At 43.6% G+C, this 23,415-nt stretch overlaps 3 protein-coding genes across 3 annotated transcripts in view; 2 read left to right on the forward strand and 1 right to left on the reverse strand.

The window, feature by feature from the left end:
• Nucleotides 1-11,219, reverse strand: part of LOC126474290 (uncharacterized) — a 149,973-nt gene extending 138,754 nt beyond the window's left edge. Inside the window, exon 1 of the mRNA XM_050101754.1 lies at nucleotides 11,214-11,219. Within this exon, the coding sequence (XP_049957711.1) occupies nucleotides 11,214-11,219 (6 nt within the window). The remainder of the gene's footprint in view (nucleotides 1-11,213) is intronic.
• A 6,934-nt stretch (nucleotides 11,220-18,153) lies between these two features.
• LOC126474291 (probable tyrosyl-DNA phosphodiesterase) lies at nucleotides 18,154-19,104 on the forward strand. Its single transcript, XM_050101755.1, has one exon. The coding sequence runs from the start codon at nucleotides 18,154-18,156 to the stop codon at nucleotides 19,102-19,104; it is 951 nt and encodes a 316-aa protein (XP_049957712.1).
• A 50-nt stretch (nucleotides 19,105-19,154) lies between these two features.
• On the forward strand, nucleotides 19,155-20,150 carry LOC126474292 (probable tyrosyl-DNA phosphodiesterase). The gene is made up of 2 exons (XM_050101757.1): nucleotides 19,155-19,253; nucleotides 19,551-20,150. Exons 1-2 carry the CDS (start codon nucleotides 19,155-19,157, stop codon nucleotides 20,148-20,150), a joined length of 699 nt encoding a protein of 232 aa, XP_049957714.1.
• The last annotated feature ends 3,265 nt before the right edge of the window (nucleotides 20,151-23,415 follow it).

A 23,415-nucleotide genomic window follows, 5' to 3' on the forward strand; every position in this document is an offset into this window, starting at 1 on the left:
AGCCTATACCAAGCTGGAGCCCTAAGTCAGCTGCTAACACAAGTAAACAACTACAGTATAAAAATATTGGCTCTCCAAGAAATTAGGTGGAAGGGGAGTGACATAATGGATGCAGGAAATTTCACTATCTTCTATAGTGGTGGGAAGATGAATACCTTGGGAACAGGTTTTGTGGTAGCTAAAAAACTGAAACCTGCGGTGATGTGCTTCGAACCAATCAGTGAACGGATGTCCATATTAAGATTAAGGGGAAAATTTTTCAACACTACAATGATAAATGTACATGCACCCACAGAGGAGGCAAATGAACAACAAAAGGACGAGTTTTACAGCAAGGTAGAACAGCTTTATGATCAGGCTCCCAAACATGATGTCAAGATATTAATAGGAGACCTGACTGCAAAAATAGGAAACGAAGAGGCCTTTCATCCAACCATAGGAAGACATAGCCTCCATGAAATATCAAACGACAATGGACTTAGGGCTGTAGATTTTGCTATAAGCAAACACATGACTGTCGGCAGTACATGTTTCCCACATAAAAAAAAATACACAAAGAAACATGGATTTCACCAGATGGACAAACCAGAAATCAGATAGACCATATATTGATTGATCAGAGACACGGATCAAATATAATGGATGTTAGGAACCAATGTGGCGCTGACTTCAATTCAGACCACCATCTAGTGACAATTAAATATAGACAAAGGATCTCACTATTGAGTAAACAAAAAGGCCGCAAACAAAAGAAGTTTGACATTAAGAAACTGAAGTTAGAAGAAATACGGAGAGCATATCAGATGAAAATAAAAGAGAGGATTAAGAATGAGACCGACACATCAAATGAACATATAAAAGTAATGTGGAAACGATGTAAGACTGCAATCCTCAAAGCAGCTGGAGAGGTTTTAGGAGATGAACGGGCTCAAAGAAAGGAAGATTGGTTTGACGAAGAATGTATGAGAAGAATTGATGAACGTAATATAGCACGAATGAAATTATTGTAGAGAAGAACTCGAGCAAATTTGAATGAATATAATGAAAAGCGCCGTATAGCGAAGAGGGTCTGCAGACAGAAGAAAAGAGCACTAGAAAAGAAAAAACTAGAAGAAATTGAACAGCTAGGAGAAGAGAAGCAAAGTCGTGAAATGTACCAAAAGATTAAAGAAGGAAAGACCGGGTTCCAAGCCAGAACAAATATGTGTAGGAACAAAGAAGGGGATTTGATAGGGGAGAGTAATAAAATACTTGACAGGTGGGCTGAATACTTCCAAGAGTTACTGAACCCAGAAGTAGAAGGGTTAGAACGAGAAGAACAGGTGGAACCAACTTACTATGGACCAGAGGTTTTAACACCAGAACCTACACTGGGGGAAGTGATACAAGCCATTGACCTTAAAAAACAATATGGCACCTGGAGAAGATCAGATCCAGGCCGAACTTCTCAAGTATGGTGGGGAAACGCTGTGGAAAACAATTCATAAAATAATACTGAATATCTGGCAAGAGGAGAGCATGCCAAAGGAGTTGAAACAGGTATAATGTACCCCATATATACAAAAGGAGATAAATTAAACTGCCAGAACTATTGAGAAATCTCCCTACTAAATACTACATATAAAGTTTTCTCCAAGATTCTAACCAGCAGGCTTACTCCATATGTGGAAGAGAGAGTTGGAGACCACCAGAGTGGCTTTAGAAGAAATAGGTCAGCAACTGACCAGATATTCACATTGCGCATACTACTTGAAAAATGTTACGAACATCTAATTAACATACACCAGCTTTATATCGACTTTAAACAAGCCTATGATAGCATCTCAAGAGTAGTATTGAAGAATGTAATGGAAGAGGCTGGAATACCTAAGAAGCTTATTAAACTTTCCATGAAGATCCTCAGCGAAACCAACTCTAAAGTAAAAATACAGAGCGAAATCTCGAGAGAAGTGGAAGTGAAGAAGGGACTTAGACAGGGTGACAATATCTCCTCATTGCTATTCAACCTTTCCCTAGAAAAAGTCATAAGTCAGATGGAGTTAAATAAAGGAGGAACCTACTACATACATCGTTCACTACAGTATCTATCCTATGCAGACGATGTGACATTACTCGCACGAAACACTGCTGTGCTAGTCGAAGCCTATCAACAACTGGAGAAAGGTGCAAGTATATGCCAATGGCAATGACCAAACAACAAAACCCACCAAGTCTCAGGATAGCCGACAGGGAGTTTGAAAGGGTGAGAGACTTCAAATACCTTGGGTCGACTATCACTGAGACAAAAGACATTCGTAGTGAGGTGAAATCCAGAATAGCAGCAGGTAACAGATGCTACTTTGCCGCATTACCCATGCTTAGGAGTTCGCTTCTATCACGAAAATCCAAAATCCTCATTTACAAAACAACTATAAGACCAGTTGTTATGTATGGTGCCGAAACATGGACCATGATTGTAAATGAGGAAAGGATCCGTAGCATATGGGGGAGAAAGGTGCTACGTAAAATGTATGGCCCAGTATATGAGCAAGAAGGTTGGCGCATTCGTACGAATGCAGAACTACAACACCTTTCTGAAGAAACTGACATTGTTACTACCATTACAATAAAAAGACTGTGGTGAGCAGGGCGCGTGGTCAGAATGGAAGAAGACAGAGCATGTAAGAGGTTTTTTGATGGCAAGGCTGGAGGCAGACGGCGGAGGGGACGCCCCAGAAAGAGATGGGTGGATGGAGTTGAAGAAGACATGAAAAAGCTGGGTGTCAGAGGATGAGACGGGAAAGCCATGGATCGGATAGAATGGCAGGATATTGTGATGCAGGCCAAGGCCCTTCGAGGGCTGTAGAGCCGAGGAGTAAGTAAGTAAGTAATATACACGGTCCAGTCACATTAACGTGACCACCGTCTACGCTCGGTGTCAACGTACCGTAACCACTCACAGGCGGCAGGTGGCAACACAAGCAGTGGAGAGTATATAAAGCGTGTCTGGGGGACGCGGAAAACAGTGCAGTAGTCATGGTAATGCGGAAACGGAGTGATTTATCTGACGTCCATTGGCTTTCAGACCAAAGTTCGAAGCATTTCCTAGATGGTTAACTTCATGAACTTTTCGTGTCCCACCGTGGATAAAGTATACTGCGTATGGCGAAATGGCATTATCCAAAACCGGCGTCAGGGCAACTGTGGTTCACCGCGGACCACAGATGACAGTTGCGAAGGTGTGAACAGGTGAATAATCGTGCCTGGTTCATGCGCCCATGCTGAGTGCTGTTTATCAGCGACGCAGGCTGGAATTTGCACGTAAGTTCCACAACTGTCAGATCCACAACTGGACGTCCACCGATTAGCGACAGCTGGGATTTTCAGGTCAGTCACGTCTTATGTTCCATTGGACAGATGACCGTTGGCGTGTACGGTGTGTAACGCCTGAAAGCAAATACCTTGCCATTCCCTGGCTGATCTAGTTATTCTGGCAGGCACTGTGGATCAACAAAAGTACACATCTATGTTTCGGTACCACTCCACCCCTACATACTGTTTGTTTCTCCTCGGCTTGATGGTTCAAATGACTCTGAGCACTATGCGACTTAACTTCTGAGGTCATCAGTCACCTAGAACTTAGAACTAATTAAACCTAACTAACCTAAGGACATCACACACATCCATGCCCGAGGCGGGATTCGAACCTGCGATCGTAGCGGTCGCCCGGCTCCAGACTGCAGCGCCTAGAACCGCACGGCCACTCCGACCGGCCGGCTTGATGGCATCTGTCAGCAGGAAATTGGACATTGATGGTAAGGTCCTATGGGACCAAAATGCTGTTGTCATTTGTCCCTAGGCTTACACACGAATTAAACTAACTTACGCTAAGGACAGCACACACACACACGCACCCCCATGCCGGAGGGAGGACTCGAACCTGCGATGGGGGAGCCGCGCGAACCGTGACAAGGCGCCTAAGACCGCGCAGCTATCCCGCGCGGCTACCGGCAGGACAACGTAACATGTCACACAGCTTGCAGTGTACGTGTGTGGTTCGAAGAGCCCTATCCTCGCCACCAGACTCCCCGGATTAAAACCCAGCCGAGAAAGTGTGGGACCGCCTCTATCGGGCTGTTCGCGACGAGAAACATACCGCCTATGGCCCCGGCAACTGCAGCTAGTGTGGCTCACAGCGCTGTCGGTACGTTCCATAACCTCGCTGATGGTCTTCCCACACATCTGCGCTGCAAAAGGCGGCTACTCGGGCTTTTGACGGGTGCTTACCTCAGTGTGACCGGAAAGTGTATACAGGGTGGTCGGAAATTCCCGTTACAGACTTCTAGGACTTGTAGAGGGGAGTGAGTAATCGTATTTTGAATAGGAACTCATGTTCGGAAACGTTATCCAACGAGACTGCAGAGCGTCAAAGTCATTGGCGCGGGCGTCTGTTAATGTGCGTATACACGGGTGATTCCGTGATGATGTTACAGACTTTCTAGGATGATGGACAACGATAAATGTATTAATTTAAAGTAAGGATCCCTGTACCGGAAACGAACGAGTCGAAGGTTATAAACTAAAACGGTTCTGATACCTCTGACAGTTGAATACATGTACCGGATCTTGTGTTGCGAAGAGTGTAGGGCTGGTAACTTTCAGTGGTGGTAGCGTGGACAAAAACGAGAAAAAAGTCCAATAAACGTGGGTTCTAAAGTGCCTACCTTAACAGCTGTGAAAACTTGCTCAGTAGAGGAGATGTATTTCACATTAGCGAACATGAACGAATGGTCATAGCTCCTCAGATTTGCAATTTAGAGCAAACTTTTATTGGACATTTTTTCTGGTTTTTGTCCACAGTACCACCACTGAAAGTTACCGGCCCTACACTCATCGCAACACAAGAACCGGTACATGCATTCAACATTCAGAGGTGTCAGAACGGTTTTCGTTTGTAGCTTTCGACTCGTTCGTTTCCGGTACAGGGATCCTTACTTCAGATGAACACATTTATCGTTCTCCATCATCCTAGAAAGTCTGTAACATCATCACGGAATCAACCCGTGTATACGTACATTTACAGACGCCCGTGCCTACAACTTTGTCGCTTTGTAGTCTCGTTGGATGACGTTTCCGGACATGGGTTCCTACTCAAAATACGATGTACCCACTCCCCTCTACAAGTCCTAGAAGTCTGTAACGGGAATTTCCGACCACCCTGTACTGAATTATGAACTGGGGTGTTAAATCTAAGAATTAAGAAAGCTATTTAAACGCAAAGTAAATCACGAATTAATAATGTAGAGAAAGTATGAAGCAGTAGGTATCTGTTGTCGTGTAAAGTTCATTACGTTTAGTAATAAGTGACAGCAGATATAGGTAAGTTAACTGTTTCACTGATTAATGTGACAACAGGAAAACAAAAGATACAACGAAAAAACTAGTGGAAACAGACGTTTGGTAGGAGGGGAGAAAGCAGCTGCATTAGAAGCAGTTGCACGGAGGACGACGAGAGGGAAAAAGTTAAATGCCTCCCTTAAGAACTCAGTGTTTGGCTGAGAAATTGAGAGCAGCGATACAGAACTCCAATTACTTTTAAGTACATTTATTTAAGAAACAAGAACACATGTTCTACATACAGTATGCATCTTATGTATTATACTGATGTTTATGCGTAGAACATAAGAAGTACAACAGAGGCTTATCGGCTATGTGAGATGAGTATATTAAATCACATACAGCAAAAGCGGAGAGAGGCGGCCGTTAGGCGAATAGATCGAGAAATAAATGATGCAGTTTTTAACCAGACCGAATAAATAAAAGAAAATATAAAATATTTATGTGTAACCTTCCCGAAGAGAAAAATAAAAAATAAAAATAATTAAATTTGGACCATTAAATTCTGACATATGAAAACTGATAAATCTTAACTCATGAAAAACAGATAAATTTTGACGTAAGCAGCGCTACGCCATGGCCCTGTGAAATCAATCTGAATCTGTCCGTGAGAAATAAACTGAAAAATTCTTACCTCGTGATGGTGTCGCTGGATAACGCTGTGTATATATCTGCTCGTAAACGGCACAGCTTAGTGCAATGCTGGCCTATCTACTAATACTGGACAACATTTGTCTGAGATCTGAATTACGAGAAAAACTGACTTTACTTAGTGACACAGCTGCACAGCTGGTCGTCTGATTACTAAAGAGCACATGACTATGATCTGACAAAAGTTCTGGAATATTTTAATTTAGATAAATGACTGGATTGGGACTGGCAATCACTTAAGGGTAAATTATACTTTTATAGTTGACTGGTAAAAACAATTATATTCTGAAATTGTTTACGTTATTTGATAAAGATCTACAATCTATTACACGGGAAAATGGAATATATTAGAAATCTGGGTCCACTGCTGCTGACGAATCACAAAAGAAAAGATTGAAACAAATTCATATTAACATCTCAGACAAGTGACTTAACTACGCGCATGCCAATAAAAATAATAAAATTTACCTCACAATAAATGGTTGACTTAAATTAAACTGTTGATTTTTCATTATATTAACAATTATTCATTCGTTCCTCATCATCTCATTCCATGGTATCTTTAGTTCTGCGGCTGGTCTCAATTATTATTCAGTTCCATATCATAAAATTTTACAATTTGTTCTGCACTGTGACTTTAACTACTAACTGTAAAAATGCGCTGTACCAGCGACAGACTACAACTACACTGTAGCAGAGAGCGACTGCAACTGCGGCAGAGACTGTTCTGACCTGTGACTCTATTGCAGCTCTCTTTTGACAGGGCCAAAGAGATTTTATGTCTCAGGCAGCGCCTGTGAATTGTCGTTCTAGCAAGTGAGCAATACATCGAGATTACTTTTGCTCCAGCAGGGTGGTGAACCCATTACACAATGCATTGATCAATGAGAAATGGTGTAAATCATAAAGCAAATGCAACAGAACATGAAGATATAACATTCAATAATTGTACATACCGAAAATCGGAATGAAAAATTCTCCTAGCGCAGCACTAACAAAAGGCGAATGTGTCCTAGACAGCGTTAGGGATGTAAACGAAGGAAACTTGCTTTTCGACTTTTCTAGGAGCTACAAAGACATATTCGCGCTCTTTTGCTTGGGAGTATCAGTACTCATGCCGTGCAGTATAATGCTTCGTGTCAAGTAAAGCAACATGATAGATCATGTTACGTCGCATACCGTGACAAGTGTCACGATATCATCCAGCAAGGCGATTGTCGTGTCCTGCAATATGACACAAAGTCTCATTAAACCTGAGTATCGACTAATCAACGCTCTGGCATACTTCCTACTATAGATGCTTCCCACTCTCAGATACCTCATACTATAGATGCATCACACTCTCTGGAAGCACGTAAATTTGTGTCTGCTTACTCTTACATGTAACAGGGAGTGGTGCTAAGAGAGCTCACTGCGCCGTGGAAGTAGGGTTAAATCGTTAAAAAGCGCGAATATGAGAGGATGTTTCGATTTAAATATCTTTCAGTCTGCCAGATACGTCTAAAAGTGTGTATCCTTCCTTTACATCCCTAACTCTGCCCAGGATATATTCGCCTTTTTTGTGCTACGGGAGAAGCATTTATCATTGTCCTTCCCAACTTTTACTCTACCATAATTCTGACATCAGACCGCCATAGCTTAGTAACAGGTGTAAATTTTTGTTGACTCGGGGCCGGCCGGGGTGGCCGAGAGGTTCGAGGCGCTACAGTCTGGAACCGCGAGACCGCTACGGTCGCAGGTTCGAATCCTGCCTCGGGAATGGGTGTGTGTGATGTCCTTAGGTTAGTTAGGTTTAAGTAGTTCTAAGTTCTAGGGGACTGATGACCTCAGGAATTAAGTCCCATAGTGCTCAGAGCCATTTGAACCATTGTTTGTTGACTCGGCCGATGTGTAATCCGGTACGGGTTTTTTCATTGTCTTTGGAACCATGTTGCTTATATCGTGGCGAAGGACAAATCTTTCAGAAAGCAACAGGACGGCCATTAATTACATGTATCTGTCTAACTTCTTACAAAATTTGAATCGATATGCACAAGTTTGGAACATAGAAGCGGGGCGCGAAGAAAAGACTCAGAAAAAACTTTTTTGACCATAAATCACGAAAGAAGCTAGATTTTTGAAAGATTGGTTTCAGTTTTATTGTAAGAACACATTTTTTATGTTTTTGATTCACATTAAACCGTTTCCACGTATTCAGTGCACGTAAGAACAGATTTTACGTGCCATACTTATTTCGCGTTTAAACCATTGTTTCTTGAGAACAAATTAAGATTATTGGATTTAAAAAAATTCCTTGTAATTTTATACATTTATCTACCTTCGTGAAAAGTTTGAACCGATTCGCAGAGGTTTAAAGCATATAAGCGACACGCTTCAAAAACCTCCCAGAAAAACTGTATTTTGTGGCGTAAAATCCAAGCAAAGCAAGGTTTTCTTCAAACGGTTAAATCTTGTCTTAGACCAAGGTCCGATACACCTGTGGACCAAATTTCAACCATGAGTCTCGCTCCAGTCAGGCGTTACTTAACTGTGACTGTTTTTGCACGCAAAATCCGAACGGTGCACATACAAGTAGTGCCATTAGGTGAGCAATAAATTCAGGCCAATTAATATCTTTGGGAAAAGGAATTACTCAATTCGCACAATTTGCATGGGTGCCAGCTCCGGTTCTTCGTTCAAACTTTGATTAATATACTGTAACATACGTACAGTGAGACAGATGTTCGAATGGCTATAGAAATGGCAGCTGGTCCAGGCTGAACCAAAAACGTTTTACCCCATGTTTAAAGTTCAAACAGGAACCGGACACCAAGACACCCTGCCCCCTTCCTCCCCCCCCCCCCCCTCCCTTCCAAACCGCGGTTCTGAGCGCGATACTTTCATATATACTGTAGAGCCAAAGAAACTGGTACATCTTCCTAATATCGTGTAGGGTCTCCGCGAGCACGCAGAAGTGCCGCATCATGACGTGACACGGACTCGACTAATTTCTGAAGTAGTGCTGGAGGGAACTGACACCATTAATCCTGTCCAGAAATCCGTAAGAGTACGAGGGGATGGAGATCTCTTCTGAACAGCACGTTGCAAGGCATCGCAGATATGCTCCATAATGTTCATGCCTGAGCAGTTTGGTGGCCAGCGGAAGTGTTTAAATTCAGAAGAGTGTTCCTGGAGCCACGCTGTTGCAATTCTGGACGTATGGGGTGTCGCATTCTCCTGCTGGAGTAGCCCGAGTCCGTTGGCGTGCACAATCGAGGTAAATGGATGCACGTGATCAGACTTGATGCTTACGTACGTGTCACCTGTCAGAGTTGTATCTAGGTGTATCAGGGCTCCCATACCACTCCAACTGCACGCACCTCACTCCATTACAGGGCTTCCACCAGCTTTAACAGTCCCCTGCTGACATTCGGGGTCCATGGTTCAAAAATGGTTCAAATGGCTCTGAGCACTACGGGACTGAACTGCTGTGGTCATCAGTCCCCTATAACTTAGAACTACTTAAACCTAACTAACCTAAGGACATCACACACATCCGTGCCCGAGGCAGGATTCGAACCTGCGACCGTAGCAGCAGCGCGGTTCCGGACTGCGCGCCTAGAAACGCGAGACCACCGCGGCCGGCGGGGTCCATGGGTTCATGAGGTTGTCTCCATATCCGTACACGTCTGTCCGCTCGATACAATTTGAAACAGGATTCATTCAATCAGGCAACATGTTTCCAGTCATCAACAGTCCAGTGTCGGTGTTGACGGGCGCAGGCGAGGCGTAAAGCTTTGTGTCGTGCAGTCATCAAGCGTACACGAGTGGGTCTTCAGCTCCGAAAGCCCATATCAATGATGTTTCGTTGTGTGGTTCGCACGCTGACACTTATTGATGGCCCAGCATTTAAATCTGCAGCAATTTGCCGGAAGGTTTGAAAGATTCTCTTCCATCGTCGTTTGTCCCGTTCTTGCAGGATCATTTTCTGGCCGCAAGGTTGTCGAAGATTTATATTTTGCCGGATTCCTGATATTATTCGCTGTACACTCGTGAAATGGCCGTACGGGAGAATCATCACTTCATCGCTACCTCGGAGACGCTGTGTCGCATCGGTCGTGCGCCGACTATAACAGCAGGTTCAAATTCACTTAAATCTTGATGATCTGCCATTGTAGCAGCAGTAACCGATGTAACAACTGCGCCAGATACTTGTTGTCTTATATAGGCGTTGCCGACTGCAGCGCCGGATTCTGCCTGTTTACATATCTCTGTATTTGAATACGCATGCTGATACCATCTTCTTTGGCGCTTCTGTGTATATCTGTCATAACGCTTCCGAGCTGTAACGATTAATACATTTGTCCTTACTCCTTTAAATATGTTGCGTTTTCCTTCATAAAGTTCTTACACATTGATCAAGACATGGATTGACATGTTTCTGGAGTAATGCATGCAAGGTAAACTGTGGGACGCAAGTACTATATTGTTAGCTGGAATAGCTTTCTCTCATCGCTAAATATCTCAGTGTAACTGTGCAGCAGCTATGGAATTGCCTAAATGGGATTTTATTTGAAAATATGAGAGGCTATTAGATAAGCACAAATAGAAATGTTTGTTGGGTCATCCTCAAATACCGAGCGAGGTGGCGCAGTGGTTAGCACGCTGGACTCGCATTCGGGAGGACGACGGTTCAATCCCGTCTCCGGCCATTCTGATTTAGGTTTTCCGTGATTTCCCTAAATCGTTTCAGGCAAATGCCGGGATGGTTCCTTTGAAAGGGCACGGCCGATTTCCTTCCCAATCCTTCCCTAACCCGAGCTTGCGCTCCGTCTCTCATGACCTCGTTGTCGATGGGACGTTAAACACTACCCACCACCACCACCATCCTCAAATAATTCTGTCACTGTCGCTCACGAAGCAAATTCTGGAGAACACTTCGAGCTTCTAGGCGCTTCAGTCCGGAACCGCGTGACCGCTACGGTCGCAGGTTCGAATCCTGCCTCGGGCATGGATGTGTGTGATGTCCTTAGGTTAGTTAGGTTTAAGTAGTTACAAGTTCTAGGGGACTGATGACCACAGATGTTAAGTCCCGTAGTGCTCAGAGCCATTTGAACCATTTTTGAACTTCGAGCTTCTATCCTCGCTAATCACAGTTTCACCCTCAGTTGCTTCCTTTTCTCTTTCATTTCGAGCAACGTACTTACCGCCATCATTGCATGAAATACAACTAATGTTCAAGTATTCAGCATTCAGTCTCGAACTACTGTAATCAAAAATCTCACAATAGTAGTGAGGTACTTGCGTCAAAGACGTTTGATAGAGCATATATCTTACACTTTCAAACATACTGTACTACAGCGAACTGCTAAGACCCAAGCAGCAACTCCCTAAATGTCTGTTGTTACTTCTCGTTGTTAACGATTCGAGACGCTGGGTTAATATCTACAGTTATCGCATGTCTTCTATCCGATTTCCTTCACTGATTGAGTCCCAACGAGTCCAAGTATTCCATTCACCACTACTAATACTCTCTTTATGTGTCTGTGTACCATTTGATGCTGTTTCTTTGGATTACCCTAAACAGTCACGTGGTGAGCTATGGATGTTCACCACAAATCTTATAATCGTATACTATAGAGTTATTTTTCTTTCGATTGGGCGTTTTCTTGTATTTGTCCACATTTAACCCTAGAGCAGTAAATGGTGGAAAACGTTACATTGCTACTAAACCATCGCAAATGTTACTGCTCCATATTTTATTCAAAAGTATTCGTAATTTATAACTTGTTACATAGCAAATTGTTGTTGTAAAAGAAGTCATAATTTATGTTATGCACTAGCCTAAATTATTATTGTAATCATTGTAAGTCCAAGAGTGTTTTACAAGCAAAATGAGTAGAGTTTTCTGCCTTAGACACTATTAGTACAATCTAAACAAGACCTAGCTTAGTGATCTGCTCAAACTGCTCTTAAGGAGCGGCTACAAAATATCGTCATTCTTCGTTAGATCGAAGGACAAAATGAGCATACGTTTCACGATTGCGGCGGCTGTAAGTTCTGCTACTGCTGCTGCTGCTCAGGTCGACTTCCCCAGACTAATTACCCACTAGGTTGGTGTCAAAATCAAATTCTAACTGTAACTGCTAGATATATCACCTTACGGCCGCACTAAGATGAATTTTACGCAATAAAACAAATATAGCGACTACTAGAAACTAGGCACACCATTACTACACATTCGTAATATTCACGACAACAGCACCAGTGTCAGGAAACTACCGAAGTCAGATAATAAATAATTCTGTCATAGTAACAACAACGCTTGCAACAAATGTTCTCAGAATCACTTGCTGCTCGTGTATACTGATTGGCAGGAACCACGAAGAGGTACCAACTACAATCGTAATTTTACAAGGATTTAGTAACCTAGGGTTAAGGAGACTGCCATTCATTAGTGTGCGTATAAACTCTGTCAAGGCTTTGCAGTACTTGCTTGCCACCTTGCGACGACCATACTGCCATGTAGATGTAGACAGCAGCATCGTCAACTAACACTGAGACAGTGCAGCTGATGCTTTCTGAGAGATAGATTTTGTGTATGGGAAGTATTAGAGCTCCACCCGTGAGGTACGCCCAATATTACTTTCATTTACGTTGGACGTTAACCCTCGAGTAATATACTGGCTTCTCTTAGTCAAGTATCTGAGGCACTCGCATGAAGTGGAAGATCGTGTGTCGGTTGTTTGTCAACGACGTGGGTCAGCGTCGAGAGTGTGTGAAAGTCTAGGGAGACGGTATGTTCCCGCTAACATGCGTCTAATGTCAGTAAAATAGCGTGTGCGAATAAATCAAGCTGTGCACCACACGCGTCGAATCCGGGATGACTGCCTGAGAAATATGGTTCAGATGGCTCTGAGCACTATGGGACTTACCATCTGAGGTCATCAGTCCCCTAGTCTTAGAATGACTTAAACCTAACTAACCTAAGGACATCACACACATCCATGCCCGGGGCAGGATTCGAACCTGCGACCGTACGGTCGCGCGGTTCCAGACTGAGGCGCCTAGAACCGCTCGGTCACACCGGCTGGCTTGTAAACGGGCTATCGTTTTGAAACGTGCTTCAGTTGTCTGATTTCTTCTTACTTTTAAAAATGTTGGTTAATGTGGAGGAAGCGATTTTATATGGAGGGAAGAAAAAAGTATCGAAGTAAACAAAAAGTTATTGTTTCCGTTTTATTTCACTGACGAGAAGCAGTTTTTCATCTTTGTTGGACGGAAAGGGATACATCAAAGATGAGAAGTTACGCGTTTTCGCTTTTACCAGCAAGGCCCTCGCACTCAGTCAGTGAGGGGGGAGAAAATATTGGCGTCCGTTGTGGCCGAGCGGTTTTAGGCGCTTCAGTCCGGAACCGCGCTGCTGTACGGTCGCAGGTTAGAATCCTGCCTCGGGCATGGATATGTGTGATGTCCTTAGTTTAGTTAGGTTTAAGTAGTTCTAAGTCTAGGGGACTGATGACCTCAGATGTTAAGTCCCACAGTGCTCAGAGCCATTTTTTGAGAAAATATTGTACAACACTGGGTGCAGTAAAATGAATGTGTCTCTACTCATTCGGAAGTTTTTTGGCCATCCCAGATCTCCAAAGCTTTGCTGTACAATAATCTTCCAACAGTGATCGCATTGCGTTTTCACGCACAACGCGTGTCGTTGGTTAACAGAACAGTTCGGAACTCTCTTTCTCTGCCTCGTGATGACTGGGTGTTTTGTGATGTCCTTAGGTTAGTTAGGTTTAAGTAGTTCTAAGTTCTAGGGGACTGATGACCGTAGAAGTTAAGTCCCATAGTGCTCAGAGCCATTTGAACCATTTTTTTTTTTTCCGGAACGCTCGAAGTGGTGTAGATAAGAATTTTAAATATCTCTTCTTATACAATCTCCTTCTCCTGATCCTCCTACTCGTACGTACGGAAGTGATTCTCTTAATCAAAAGTGTTACGGATGTCCTGACAACCTCACTACGTCGAGCAGATGAAAACGGACACTTTATTTGCAGACACCATTCGTGTAAAACGACTGGCGCTCAGAAAATTGGTATTCGATGGGCCTATCACAGTCGATTCAAGCCTACCATCAGTTTCCGAAATTCGTTGTCGGTTCTCTGGAAACTGCGTCACAGCCGCCAGCCGCCAGCCGCCGCCTGGAGACGAGCGCCGGCGGCTGTGACGTGACCCCAGCCTGCCTGCCTGCCAAGTGGCAGCAGCCAGCTGATTAGCAGTCGGAATGCGGCGGTCCGGGCAGCGCTAGAGCGCCGTGCCGCCTCGGGTCCCGTTACCCTGTGCGGTATACAGCCGGCTGCCGCGGCCGGGGCCCACGCAACTTTTCGGCGGTTGCCTCCGCGGCGGGTCTACCGGCTGCCGGTTTGCTCTCCGCCGTCCGCGGGACTCGCCTCTCGCCTCGCAGCGACAACACGGCGGCGGTCTCATCGCAACATAAGTCGCTGAGCGAGGCTGGGCACCCGCTGCATCAGAGCGGAAGTCGGCAGCGTTGCCCACAGGAAGGGTTAAGATGCACCTTGTAATCTACCACTCCTTCCTACTTGCAGCTCTTGGCCACATTAGTCTTTATGAAGATTCGAGAGGAACGAAGATTACAATAAATTCTCTACTTTACTTACCTATTCACGCAGAGTTGGCTCCAGTTCATCCTGTCTAGGGGTCTGATTCTTGAAGCTGAAATTCTCACATTTTAGGTCCTCGTGGCTGAATTGGCTAGTGGCTCAAACGGCTCTAAGGACTATGGGACAACATTTGAGGTCATCAGTCCCATGGACTTACAACTACTTAAACCTAACTAACATAAGGACATCACACACATCCATGACCGAGGCAGGATTCGAACCTGCGACCGTAGCAGCCGCGTGGTTCCGGACTTAAGCGCCTATAACCGCACGGCCACTTCAGCCGGCTCTAATTTAAAATAACTTTTAATTCAAACTCTCTATTCTACAATTTCTATTTACACTGGAGACTAATTTCTTGACATATTCTCTGTATCAAAATAAAAACTGGACACCCTCACACTTTTCCACGCAATTCACGTGCATGGTATGTTGACAGTACCAGATCAACATAGGGGTGCAAGGGCTAAAGCACGCAAATAAGTCACTAAAAAAAATTAAAATAAACATACAACACGTATAACAAATGATTGTATTTAATTAAGAAAACAAATCGGAAAAAATTTTAAGACTAAGTATTTAGAAAGCTATTGATGCATTAATATTAACTGGAGCATTTTTTAGAAGAAACTAGTTACCTTAATCGAAGGATTGTGAATTCGTGCTTCGACGGAGATACCTCAGTTGGGCCTAAGGCCGTGGTCTGAGGCGCCTCTTTGTGAGTAAGGTTTCGTCTCCTAATGCTGGGAACGTCACCAGTGGACATGTAGACATCGTTAATTGCTGATCGTACCCAGACAAGCTCGGCAAACAGATGTGTTTGTAGGCTACCACGACCGTGCTTATTAAGATGGCGGTCGCGCCGACGTCGGCTGTGGACCCCATACCGCAGGAGAGCTGTTGTTGTTTACTTCAGTTGACGCTAAGCTCCACAACATGTCTAACTTCAGTCCTCCTCCTTCTTTTCCTTGAAGTTGTTTTTTTGTGCATTTGACATTCTATGGCCTCTCTGTACATCCCAGCATAGTGACGATTGGACCTTGATAAAACTACAGTATCAGACAAATTCAAAAACACAAAAACCACTTCTTAAGGAAAAGTGAGAGGTTTGATATGTTTGTGTCCTTTCGGGTGACAATGTATAATTAAAAAAATAAAAATGAAAATCACTGTAAATCTAAGAAATAATTTTGTAGTTTGCAAAGATAAAAGGCAAAACTGGAACATATATTGGAACATATATATGTAGATATATACATAGATATGTTTATTGGAACATATACAGGATGAGACACTAACTATTGCCACCTAGAATAACTCCGAAAGTATGATAGTAGCTGAAACGTTTGTGAGACAAATACTGCATGTGACAACGGGGGCCATATTATGACGTTGGTTTTTTGTTGCTAGGTGGGTCGCATCAGAGGTATGAAGGTCAACTTTGTTTTTTTTAAATGGGATGCTATAGTGTGGTACTTATTTTCTGATAGCGGCTATCGAGGCGAATCCGATGATGTGTAACAGTAAGGTCTTTGAAGGTCAACGAAGATCACAAAAGTTGCATGAACGCCCATTTACAGAAGGTGTTCGAAATTATGACCATTGGTATCAATGCAGTGCTGCAACCTTCTTATCATGGATTGAGTGGTATTCCTTATCACATCGGTACTTATCGAAGCACATGCTCTGACAATTCTCTCTCGTGTATCGTACAAATAGTAAATATTCGCCGAATACGGCGTATTCATCTAACATGCCATTTACATGTAAACACCATTAGACGGTTTCGCAATACAACACTAATAGGAACGGTAAGACTAGTATCGTCGAATCGAGCGAATGTGAATGATGTATTCCTTCGAAGAACAAGTCGATATGCTTCTCATTTACGGAGAATGCCAACAAAATTCAGTGAGAGCTAGAGGCTTATACGCTGAAAGGTATCCTCAACGTACTCACCCTACACGTCGCACATTTAAATACGTCTATGATAAATTAAGAACAACTCGCTCTTTAAAGCATCGGAAACATATCCGGAAAATAAAGGTTACTAACTAGGAAACGTAAATTGGTACTCTTGCCACTGTGGTTCGAGATCCTTGTGTTAGTTCGCGCCAAATCGCAAGGGAATCTGGCATGAGCCAGAGTAGTGTTGTTCATGTTCTGCATCGCCGTAAATATCATCCTTACCATATCAGTCTCCACCAAGAATTAACTAGTACGGATTGTATGCGTCGCACTCAATTCTGCCGACGGGCTCAACTTCAGATTCAGAGGGATGACACATTTATTAATTTGATTTTATTTACTAACGAGGCTACATTCACAAACCATGGAAATGTTAATTTGCATAACAGGATTTATTGGGCAACTGAAAATCCATGTTGGCTGCGGCAAGTTGCACACAAAAAACCGCGGCCGCTGAATGTATGGTGTGGGATTCTGGAGGACAGAATTGTAGGTCCCTATTTCATAGAAGGAAATCTTAATGGTAGGAAGTACACTACATTCCTGCAAGAAATGTTTTTAGGAAAAAAGAACAGAATGTGGTATCAACACGACACATTTTTCGCTGATATCTAGGAATGAGTTGCAGAGACAATTCCCAAATCGTTGGATTGGACGCGGAAGAGATGTGTCGTGGCCGGCTCGTTCGCCAGATTCACGCCTCTGGATTTTTTCTTGTAGGGATTCGTAAAAGACATTGTCTATAAAGACGTTTCAACTACAACTGAAGATATGCGAGAGAGAATTGTCAGAGCATGTGCTTAAATAAGTGCCGATGTGATAAGGAATACAACTCAATCCATGATAAGAAGATTGCAGCACTGCATTGATACCAATGGTCATCACTGCGAACACCCTACATTTACATGCAATGGGAACCCTCAAAAATCGCGTGTATTGTTTACCCCATGCTCTAAGGCTAAATCACAAAAATCAGCGGGTGACCATAAAAGCATCTCTGTTTGCTCATCTTCAAACTGGCTCGTGAGCAGCTACTACTGTTCCTATCCTGTATCGTTATTGGTAACAAGAAATAGTGTCTCGATGCTAGCATAAGGAAAAGAAAGGAATGGTTCAGCCCAAAAAAACCAGCAGTTGTCCATACAAAGACCTGTGCGCATCTATAAAAGATACTATTATGCATCTGGTGGAAGAGGGAAGGTGAGATTCACTACAAATTGCTTCCACGATCTGTAGCCATTACTACATTTATTGTCAACAACTGAGACGTCTTGCAGACGCAGTCAAAAGATCAAATGGAGCAGCGTACAATGTAAGTGATGTGTTCCTCTCAAGTAAAGCATCAAACAATACAGATCTTTGTGCATTCATCCGGCTGGAGCTGTAAAATGCGCCGTGAGAAGTAAAAGAAAGGACTTCAAAAAATTATGTTTACAATAAACATTGTTCAGGTGGTCGTCAGAACGTTTTGTGGTTCCAGCAAGTAATCACGTCATTGGACATGTCTTCATCAAGTCCTGCACAAAAACGGCCTTACGACAGTGGGAGTGCCAGTTCAAGCCCAGTGCCACAAAAAAAGTCAAGGGGATGCACTTTTGGTGAAAGTTGCTACAGAAGAAATCCAAATCATTTCTCAGAGTATGAGCACCCTCACTTGGATAAGCTACTAGAGCAACAAGAAGATGCAGAACCTAAACTGCCTCCAGATTATAAGCCAAAGACTACACCATCCATTGTTTTGGCACAGTTGATGATACTACAGGACCTTAATGCCAAAAATGGAATAAAAGGAAAAGGGAATGTGCCTAAAAATAAACCTGCAGTGCAGGAAGCTGCTAGTTCCAGCACATTTATGAGGGATGTCTACAAGCAATCTCAAGCTCCTAAGAAACAAGCTCATACAACAGTAAATAGCCCAAGTACATCCGTTGGATCGAGAACTTCCAGTTCAGTTTCCAGAGAATCTAAGAGGAATGTCCAACAGAAGACATCCACAGAAAAATTGAAAGAACGTGTTTCGGAAGCATCCTCTTCAAGTAATTATTCAAATAACCAAGCAACACATGATAAAGGTGCTGAGAGACCGAGTAAGGAATCCCACTTGGAGATGAAAAGGAAGATCAGGGAACAATGGGACAACATCTCATCAGTGGTACCAGTCAGTGACAATGTACTGGAGAAGCTAGCAGCTGGTACGCCGTATAATTTTTTCCTTACAACAGTGCTCGATTCTAGGCCAACTCATTCAGAGATGACATCGATTACATTTGCTGATTTACTACATCCTTCACTTGGTGAATTGAAAGCATCATTGGAAGTGAATTTTATGGTTGAACTGGAATGGCTGTTGGAGCAGTATGACTCCCATAGCTACAAGAAAAACCGTTACTCATTCTTTATGAAGATGATGGTGATGATTTCAAAAAGTGCAAGAACATCCCAGATAATGTGAAGAGTTATCGAGTAAAGCCAGGACATGCATTTGGACATCATCACACGAAAATGTCCATCTTCTGTTATGATGATGACAGTGTGAGAGTTGTTAGCAGTACAGCTAACCTCATTGCATCTGACTTCGAGAACAGAACTCAAGGGTTATGGGTAAGTCCAAGATGTCCAAGGATCCCACTGAATGCAGACACTAAAGCGGGCGACTCAGTAACAGAATTCCGTGCTGACTTGATGCGATATCTATCCGCCTACTAGATGCCAGTTCTGCAGGAATGGATTACAAGAATACGTTGTGCCGATTTCTCCAAAGTCAGAGTTTGTCTTGTGGGCTCCGTGCTAGGGACACATCGTGGAGCAGATGTAGATAGATGGGGTCACCGTCGAATGGCAGCCCACCTTAAGCGCTTTGCTGAGGTTCCAAGTACATGGTGGCCTCTATTCTTCCAGTGTTCCTCTATTGGCAGCCTAGGCACAACTCCAGATTCCTGGATGTGTGGAGAATTTCGAGCTACTCTTGCTCAGTCCGTCAACAAGCAGCCCCTCTCACAGCAGCCACCAGTGAAAGTGATCTATCCCTGTTTTCGTAATGTGGCCCAAAGTATACATGGTCTATTGGGTGGTGACTGTCTACCATATTCCATAAGAACTCATGGCAAGCAGGCTTGGTTTACAGGATACCTACATGAATGGAAGAGTGACAGCAGCTACCGTTCAGAAGCTATGCCACATATCAAGACATATGGCCGAGCATCACCAGACTGGACCACCCTAGCTTGGTTTCATTTGAGCAGTGCCAACTTGTCAAAAGCAGCTTGGGGTGTGGCCAGCAAAGGAAAGACATCTGGTTCTGGGCACTACATTATGTCCTATGAACTGGGTGTACTGTTTCTGCCACAATTACTGATTGGGAAGTCAGAGTTTCGTGTTGGTAATACACTGGGGAATAGTTCAGCACCTCCATTTCCTCTACCATTCGATGTTCCACCTACACCATATGGCGAAAGAGATAAACCATGGGTTACTGAATATATGACTGTTAAATTTTAACATGTAATATTTTGTGTAAAGCACCAATGTATTGTCACATTTTCTATTAGTGCCTATATGTGAAGCACAGTTGCAAAGAACATTAAAACATTAATTTCATAAAAGAAATGTCCAATACGTAATTTTCAAGAACACTAATAAAGATCTTGGGTTAAAAAAAATAAAAAAAATAAAAACCAGGAAGACAGCGTGAAGTGATGCTACTCCACGAGAACTCCTCTTAGACTGACAAAAAACATTGTACGGGAGCTGGGTTGGGAAGTCACTCCATACCTACCTTATCCACCTGATACTGCGCCCTCAGATTTTCACCTTTTCCGCTTTCTATCGAAAAGCTCGTGGTCTCGCTTGCCGAGCACGGGGTCCCGGGTTCGATTCCCGGCGGGGTCAGGGATTTTTCCTGTGTCGAGATGACTGGGTGTTGTTATGTCGTCTTCATCATCATCATTCATCCCCATTACGGTCGGAGGAAGGCAATGGCAAACCACCTCCACTAGGACCTTGCCTAGTAAGGCCGCGCGGGTCTCCCGCGTCGCTCCCCTACGCTCTGTAAAGAATTATGGGACTCATCATCATCATCATCGAAAAACCTTCTAGAAACTTCCCTTCCGGATGAAAATGGGTGCCTAACATGATCCGACGAGAGTTCTTCGCCTCAAAAGCTCTTGATTTTTACAGTCGGGAAATCGAAAAGTTCCCCCCGCGTTGACAGACTGTTTGTTGTAAATAATGAAGGAGAATATAGACTGAAGCGACAAAGAAACTGGTATAAGCATGATTATTCAAATACAGAGTATGTAAACAGTCAGATTACGGGACTGCCGTCGGCAACGCCTATATAAGACAACAAGTCTCTGGTGTGGTTGTGGGATCTGTTACTGCTGCTACAATGGCACATTATCAAGATTTTAGCGAGCATGACCGTCGTGTTATAGTCGGCGTACGAGCGATTGGACACAGCATCTCCGAGGTAGCGATTAAGTGGTGATTTTCCCGTACGACCATTTCAAGAGTGTTCCGTGAGTATCGGGAATCCGATAAAACATCAAATCTCCGACATCGCTGCGACTGGAAAATGATCCTGCAAGAGCGGGGCCAACGACGACAGAAGAGAATCGTACAACGTGACAGGAGTGCAACACTACCGCAAATTGCTGCAGATTTCAGTGCTGAGCCGTAAACAAGTGTCAGCGTGCGAACCATTCAACGAAACTTCATCAATATAGGCTTTCGGAGCCGAAGGCCCACTGTTGCACGCTTGATGACTGCACGACACAAAGCTTTACGCCTCGCCTGGACCCGTCAACACTGAGTTTCGTTTCAAATTGTACCGAGCGGAACGACTTGTACGTGTATGGAGACAACCTCACGAATCCATGAGGCGCGCATGGGAGTAGGGGCTGTGCAAGCTGGTGGAGGCCCTGTAATGGTGTGCGGCGTGTGCAGGTGGAGTGATATGGGACCGCTGATACGTCTAGATACGACTCTGACAGGTGACACGTACGTAAGCGTCCTCTATCATCTCCTACATCCATTCATGTCCACTGTGCATTCCGACGGACTTGGGCAGCTCCAGCAGGACAATTTGACACCTCACACATACAGAATTGCTACAGAGTGGCTCCAGAAACACTTCTAATATAAACACTTCCGCTGGCCACCAAACTCCCCAGACATGAACATTGCTGAGCATACCCGGGATGCCTTGCAACGTGCTGTTCAGAAGAGATCTCCACCTCCTCGTACTGTTACGAATTTATGGACAGCCCTGCAGGGTTCATGGTGTCAGTTCCCTCCAGTACTACTTCAGACTTTAGGCGAATCCATGCCACATCGTGTTGCGGCACTTCTGCGTACTCGTGGGGGCCCTGCACGATATTAGGCGGGTATACCAGTTTCTTTGCCTCTTTAAGTGTATATATTGTTGATGAATAAAGTCTCTGTTACGTGTATCTGTTGTGTTTGCTAAACTCATGGGAAATCTTTATGAACTTATGCACCAACCTAATATCATTATCAACGAGGACACAGCATTTCGCTCATCGGAACGTAGCGGACACCGACTCGCATCATAGTACTGAGCAGCAGTCTGCGGCTGTTTGCTGATGACGACCTGATGTACAGGAATATGTCGTCGTTGAGAGGCTGTAGGACGAAACAAGACGATTTAGGCGAAATTTTTAGTTGGTGTAATGAATGATAGCTTGCTCTAAACGTAGAAAAATGTAAGCTGGTGCACATGAGTAGGAAAAATAATCCCGTAATATTCGAATCCAGCATTAGTTGTCTAGTGCTTGACACAGTCACCTCGATTAAATATCTGCATGTAAAGTTGCAAAGAGCTGTGAAACGGAACGAGCACGTAAGGACAGCAGTAGAGAAGCCGTACGGTCGACTTCGGTTTATTGGGAGAATTTCAGGGGAGCACTCCCTATCTGTAAAGGATATCGCGTATAGGACACTGGTGCGTCCCTTTCTTGAGTACTGCTCGAGTGCGTGGGATACTCAGCCGGTCGGATTAAAGGAAGACATCGAGGTCATTCAGTGGCAGGCTGATAAATTTGTTACCTGTAGGTTCGATCAGCATCAGTATGCAGATATTGCGGAGATGCTTCGGGAACACAAATGGGAATCCCTGAAAGGAAGACGACGTTCTTTTCGTGAGGTACTACTGAGTAAATTTAGAGAACCTTCATTTGAGGATGACTTCAGAACGATTCTGCTGTCGTCAACCTACATTTTGCGTTGAGAGCCAAAAAGATAAGAAACATTAGGGCTTGCATGGGGGCTTAATTATATAAATATGTAATGCAAATACTTTTTAAATTTTTAGTAGCTGTCTGTCCGATTACGAAGTCTCGTAAACGGTTGGCCCTGACTAGTTTTAGTGCGCAATCTGACTGCATAGAATAACAACAAAGAATGGAATGAAATTTTCCGTTAACACAATTAATTAATTAAGTCCCCAGCAGCTATAAAACCAACGCAACAACAAAACACAAGTGTAACTGTTCTGTGTGTGGAAGTGTGATTCAACGCACACATCTGGCACGGTTCTTCTTCAATAAGACAAGAAATTTTAAATATCATTTATACTGAAGTAATAAAAAAAATAGAAATACTATAATTGCGTAAGGAAACCAGAATTTCACTCTAATACAAGAACACAAGCCAGATGCTTTGTTGACTGAACCTGTAATGACGCATTATTTAAGACACTGAAATAATGAGATAAAAAAAGGGGAATATTTTACCTTCATATACA

The sequence above is a fragment of the Schistocerca serialis genome, chromosome 4 (genome assembly GCF_023864345.2).
Source record: "Schistocerca serialis cubense isolate TAMUIC-IGC-003099 chromosome 4, iqSchSeri2.2, whole genome shotgun sequence".
In the NCBI taxonomy this organism is placed as follows: domain Eukaryota; kingdom Metazoa; phylum Arthropoda; class Insecta; order Orthoptera; family Acrididae; genus Schistocerca; species Schistocerca serialis.